The sequence below is a fragment of the Equus caballus genome, chromosome 2 (assembly GCF_041296265.1).
Source record: "Equus caballus isolate H_3958 breed thoroughbred chromosome 2, TB-T2T, whole genome shotgun sequence".
Lineage (NCBI taxonomy): Eukaryota > Metazoa > Chordata > Mammalia > Perissodactyla > Equidae > Equus > Equus caballus.
The window spans coordinates 6933720-6940370 of NC_091685.1; the positions used below are offsets into that span (position 1 = coordinate 6933720).

At 41.1% G+C, this 6651-nt stretch overlaps 1 protein-coding gene across 1 annotated transcript in view; it reads left to right on the top strand.

The window, feature by feature from the left end:
* Positions 1-6651, top strand: part of ORC1 (origin recognition complex subunit 1) — a 35834-nt gene that overhangs the window by 20294 nt on the left and 8889 nt on the right. Inside the window, exons 10-12 of the mRNA XM_023636823.2 lie at positions 5194-5291; positions 5897-5998; positions 6433-6604. Coding sequence (XP_023492591.2) covers positions 5194-5291; positions 5897-5998; positions 6433-6604 — 372 coding nt within the window. The remainder of the gene's footprint in view (positions 1-5193; positions 5292-5896; positions 5999-6432; positions 6605-6651) is intronic.

The following is a 6651-nucleotide window of genomic DNA, read 5'->3' on the forward strand; positions in this document are numbered from 1 at the left end:
CATTTATATCAATAACATTTATCCATACAATATCATAGATCCCCATGAAGCAATGTTTAATTATCCCTTTAACCACCATGACAGCTAAAGAATTTTAGAGAATTAAATAGTTGTAAGAAAAGCTAGCGTCTGTGTTTAAGGACCTGATAAAAACAATATAGGAAATTTTATTTATTTATTTTTTGTAGCTTTTGGATGTACATCATATAGGAAATTTATTTTGATTAAACATAATCCTTATTCTGGTAGACTACTCAAAGAAAAAACCTTGTATAATTTTTTTTTTTTTTTTTTTTACCAAGAACAGACTAAAAGTTTAGGAAAGTTGTTTTTTTAAAAAAGAGAAGACCAGGGGCTGGCCCTGTGGCCGAGTGGTTAAGTCTGTGTGCTCCGCTGCAGGCGGCCCAGTGTTTCGTTGGTTCGAATCCTGGGCGCGGACATGGCACTGCTCATCAGACCACACTGAGGCAGCGTCCCACATGCTACAACTAGAAGGACCCACAGCGAAGAATATGCAACTATGTACTGGGGGGCTTTGGGGAGAAAAAGGAAAAAATAAAATCTTTAAAAAAAAAAAAAAATTAAAAAAAAAAAAAAAAAGAGAAGACCAAGTTTTAATTTTGTACCAGTTTACTTCTGACATTTAAAACTTATTTACTTAATTGGATTTACTTTAATCTTAGCCAACTTGACCAGGCATAAAACTCCTCAGAGTTTTACTTTCATAAAGCTTTGTAACTTACTTTTTTATATTTAGAATTTGTGCCAGGTTTCCTTTCTTCCCTTCTAGTACTTTAGGACAAATTTATCTTTCTTTAGCCCAACAAGTAAAAATACTTTTATTTTTTATAACTTCTAACTGAAAACATACATTTTACTTTCCTTGAATACAAAGATTTTCTTCTTAATTTTCAGTAGCTTTAATTACATATATTAATTAGAATCTTTAACCCTAAGAAACCTTAATTTCTAAGTAAAATCCAAGTAAGCAATTATAAACTTTTCTTTACATTAGCATTCTGTGGCTTGACAAATACCTTTTATAATTTTTAGAAACATGTTACTTTATAGTAATGAAACACAAGGTGTGTATATTAATAGATCCAAATACTTTAGTTTCTCTCTAATAAGAAGCCAAAGGTAGATAAACTTAGACAGGTTTAGCAATAATGTTTCAGTGTTCCATCCTATCCAAGAATTACCCAGATATTCAACAGCTTATGTCATTTAACTTAACTCAGTAAAACTATAGAGTTTCTTTCCAAAAAGATTTTGGAAGCTGTTTTTTAAGTACACAGACCATGAAACAATTATTGTTAAAAAGTTTCTCCAAAACCTTATCTTTTTACATTTATTTAGTTTACCTGTTCTCAACAATTATATTTAGATCGTCTATAAAAACCTCATGAGACAATAAACAAAACCAGCTAATATTCTGAGTTATTCCTCTTGCTGACGAATTTTGTAAGAGATGACGTGAGCTCATTTGACCGGTAAACCCAGGCTGTATGTCTGCATCATAGCCAGTGCTGATAAGCCTGGGGACATGCTTATTTTAAATCAAACCAGCAAACTTAAACAGGCTTTTATTTACCAAAGATTATTTTATATTATGTTAAATAACTTTGTCTTTTAGAAGGTACTGTATATTAATTAAAGACTGGATTCAATTATGAGAGATTTTGAATCCTCTCTTTTAAGGGTGACCCTTAAGGTGGACTCATCTGAAACAGAGGTTCCCCAGAATGGCCATTAAAATTCCAAATTATCTCAAAAGTTTACTTATTTTCACTTGTTTAATTTTAGATCAGCAATTTTTGGGAGTTGAAGTGGCGAATCTCAGCAAGAGAAGAGAGAGAAGCAGCAGATTTGGCTTTGGCTGCTGGCATGTTTAATTACTCAATTATTTTTTCTTAAAGAGGCAGTAAAGTATTTCTGATTTGATTTAGAAGCCTCAAAAGATTAAAACAAACCTCCCGTTGTAAGGCTTTTTCCAATTGCATACATCAGTTTGGGTAAACTGAAATTGCCCCATTTTGGCCATTCTAAAGTGAGATCTCCTTTAGCATGTTTAATTAACATTGCCTGAAGGGCAGATTTATATGATCTTACAATATCAGGCAGGGGAAACGTTCCCCAGTGAGACATAATGTTTATCCCCGCAACATAATCTATAATACAGTGGGGCAAAAGAGATGTAATTATTTTACATAAAGCCCATTTAAATATACCAATTTTACAAAACTATATCTTAATTTTACCAACTCTTTTTTTTTAAAGATTGGCACCTGGGCTAACAACTGTTGCCAATCTTTTTTTTTTTTCTGCTTTTATCTTCCCAAACCCCCCCTGTACACCGTTGTATATCTTAGGTGCACGTCCTTCTAGTTGTGGGATGTGAGACGCCACCTCAACATGGCCTGACAAGCAGTGCCATGTCCGCGCCCAGAATCCGAACCCTGGGCTGCCGCAGCAGAACACGCAAACTTAACCACTCGGCCACGGAGCCGGCCCCTAATTTTACCAACTCTTATGCTTTTAATTATAACATAGAATTCCATTAACAAGTTTCAGTACTACAGTATTATGTAGGGAAAGCATTCTCAGCCAGACATAAACATTTATTCCCCAAAAAAATTCAGGCAAAGTTGACATAACCTCTTCATGTAATATTAGCTTAAACACTTTAATCTTTATAGTTTTACTAACCTTAGCAGCCTAACTGTTGTAATAAACAATTGCTGGTCAGGTTTTTCACTGTGATTTCTGCTTTCTGACCTTTTAAAATTTTTTCAAACTGGCATGAATAGAACAGGTTTGTCTGATGTCCTTAAACGTTGGGGGACCATTGCGGGGGGGGGGGGGGGCTCCTTTAGGCCCCTCTAACCTTAGGCACTGTTTTAATAAAACCTTTGTTTTAACTTTATTTATGTCTGTTCTAGTTATCCCATTTTCCTTTTTAATAACTAGTTAAAGATTTCCATCCTGTGGGGATGAGTCCTGTGACTCTTCCTTTTTTGATTTCTCTTTGTTAACTTAATGTTTTCATGAGCATCTGTAAAACCACAAGAAGAAGCTGGGACCCCAAGTTTGATTAAGTTTTTAAGACTAGTCATTGTATTTTCCTTTTAATTTGGTCTTTTCATAGGTACCAATAAAACAGCTGTTTATGACAAGAGCTCTCTAAAATTTTCCAACTTAAGGATCCATTGTTTGCCCATTTTCTCTCGGGAGTTAAAAGAATATGGTGGCCATGCAGTGTTACAAAAGAAAATCATCCCTTTTAGATTTTGGTTTATGACTATAATTAGACCATGTACTTGGAATCAGCTCCAGTGGGCTGTACTTGGGGACAGAAAGCATGTTTACCATGCCAATATACAGAGACAGATACACAGATCCAGACACAGAAAAGCCAGGTGCCAGTGAAACAGTCCCAGATTGAGGGTAGAAAGCCCTACAACTGTTCCCATTCGGAATGCCCACCCAGATGACCCCTCCATGAACAGAAAGGACCCCAGATGGCCCCTCCAAGAATGGAAGGGACCCCAGAGGAGAGGAAGGAAATTCACGAGTGTCCCTGAGGTGACTTATCCTATTTCACAGTCCATCGATTCCGAGTCCGTTGACTCACCGGAAGGAAAAACAAACAAACAAATCTAGGACTTGTTTCCTTGCCGTAGGGAAATGTGCCCAGGGTCAGCGGTGCCAGGCCAGATAGAAAGTACTGTGGACAGTCCCTAGGGCAAATCACCTAGGCAGCTGCTAGACTGCTTCCTAGGAAATCCCGGTCAGCCTGGGGGCCACGGAGCCACGGGCAAGAGCCTCCTGGCTGGCTCGCCAGATTGTTACTGCCTACAAACATAGGTTCTTTACTGACCACACAAGAGGGGCCAAATAAAAACTGGAACGTCAGGCTTATGGCAAGGAAAGGGTTTTTATTTTGGGTGATATCAGCCAGCAGATGAGAATGAGCCCTCAAATTTATCTCATTTCATCTCGTCTCCCAGAAAGAGGGAAGGCAAGGCGTTTTAAAGGTTTGTGAGGAATGTGGCTGCATGTAGAGAGGTGGAGGGAGTCAGTGGTCTTGCTGGTCAAGCTTTCCCACCAGCCTGCGTTCAGCCTTGGGACAGGGCTTGTAGGGAGGAGGAGGGGATGATAAGGAATCCAGGTGGCTGTCCTTGGCTGTGTCTGTCTCCATGGTGGAGAGTGGATTCTGGAGCCAGAGAGCCAGGGAGAAAGCAGAGAAAGAGTGCTTTGGTTTTAACTCCACATATGCTGGGTTTAACGTGTGGGAACTGATATCAGGGCTGGCATCAATTTCATCATTGTGCGAACATCATAGAGTGTACTTACACAAACCTGGATGGTACAGCCTACTACACAGCGAGGCTATATGGTGCTGATCTTATGGGACCACCATCGTATGTGCAGTCCGTCTTTGACTTGAAATGTCGTTGTGTGGTGCATGACTACTGTATTGTGGATTGCAGAAGTTCTGAGCTACAGTTTGACCGTATTTTCAAAGAAATCTAGAGGAGGATCCTGTGAATCAAACCCAGTTAATTCCTCCTAGTCTACCCTGGATTTGGGCAGAGTAGTTAGAATTACATAATTTCTTGTCTTTCTTTCAAGATAATATTTTATATTTAAATAATAGTTAATCCATACTTATATTCATTCTTTGCTCAGATTGACATTATTTTAAAATCCTAATACTATATATAAATTAGAAATAAGAAGTCTTGTTTGGACTATGAACAAAGTGTATGTGTGATGTGAGGAGAGAAAGGGAGAATCTTGGTACTTTATACAGGAAGGAACTAAGAGGAATTCCCCACCTCTTTTTTTGAGGAAGATTAGCCCTGAGCTAACTACTGCCAATCCTCCTCTTTTTGCTGAGGAAGACCGGCCCTGAGCTAACATCCATGCCCATCTTCTTCTACTTTATATGTGGGATGCCTACCACAGCATGGCTTTTGCCAAGCGGTGCCATGTCCGCAGCCGGGATCCGAACCAGCGAACCCCGGGCCGCCAAGAAGCAGAGCGTGCGAACTTAACTGCTGCACCACCGGGCTGGCCCCTCCTCACCTCTTTTTATCAGAACATCATGAATCAGATTTGCTGATGTGTCCTGAATGGGGTTTTGCTTTGTTTTTTCCTTCTGAAATATGTTCTCTTTTTTGAATACAGCCCAAGCCTAGAACACCACATCATGCCACTCCACGGATCCGCAGCCGAAACCTGGCTGCCCAGGAGCCAGCCAGCGTGCTGGAGGAGGCCCGGCTAAGGTGACGCTGCTTGGGGCCCCTTTCAGACAGGCAGAAATGGGGCCTCTGCTTTCATTCACATGAAATGGGAGTAACTTGCAGTCATTCATGTACATAATAAAGGTAGAGAGTAAAATGAACATGTGCGTTTAGAAAGAAGAAACCTCTCAAGCAGTGTCTAGGTGAGCTATGTGGACAGGTTCTAGAAGGAGTAAGTTTCCAGACTACTGCCACCATCGTCTCAGGGATGGGAAGTGATTATCAGGACACTACTTCTCAGTTCTGGTACCCTTTAGAACTACGTGGGGACCTTTCAAAATGCATAAAGCCTAGATCCTGTCTGAACAACTGAGTCAGAGTCTCTTGTGAGATGAGGTCCACCCATGAGATTTGGGGACATCTCCCCAGGGGATATGTGCCCTTGGTTAGAACTACTGAGTTGGGTGATTTGGGTAGAGAAAGGGATTATGCGGCCAAATGAAGAGATTTGAGAATGAAGGCATTGCCTTGCTTTTGTGCTTGAGGTTCCATATAGAAACTATAGATAAGTCTTTTCCATTTATTACTGAGTAGATGGTGAAATGCTCCTAAAGTCCTCCTTTTCCCTCATTTACCACCAACTGTAGGCTGCATGTTTCTGCGGTGCCTGAGTCTCTCCCCTGTCGGGAACAGGAATTCCAAGACATCTACAACTTTGTCGAAAGCAAACTCCTTGACCAGACTGGAGGGTGAGTCATGCTGAGGCAGGCAGCCTGGTCAGGGCAGAAGGCCCCTGCTGGTACACCGCCTCAGGTGCTGTAATTCAACCAAGGGGTCTGTCTCCAGTGTCAGGAGGACAGGTAAAATCATTCTGGAAGCCTGAAGCTTCTGAAGTAGCTTTTGTTTTCAAAGTAATTCTATGGGAACAGAAATTCTGTCGTTCAGAGAAAATGAAACTGGCCTTCTTTGGGTGGGCAGTTTGCACATAGCATTGCTTGTGGAATGCATGATTCTATGTAAACAGGTCCTGCTCTAACCAGCTTCCAGGGTGGCCCTCACTGCCCCCACCTCACATGGCAGGGGTCCCAGTCCTTCCTTCGGCACACATTCCCACACTCCTGCCTGGTGATAGCGTGAGGCAGCTGGCACAGACCTAGCCCACAAGTCTTCCCTTCTTGCCTAGGTGCATGTACATCTCCGGGGTCCCTGGGACAGGAAAGACTGCCACTGTGCATGAGGTGATACGTGGCCTGCAGCAGGCCGCCCAAGCAAATGATGTTCCTCCCTTTCAATACATTGAGGTCAATGGCATGAAGCTGACAGAGCCCCACCAAGTTTACGTGCAAATCTTGCAGGTAAGCAAAGCTGTTTGGGCTTTTTGGAAAATACAGTTTCTTGGTGG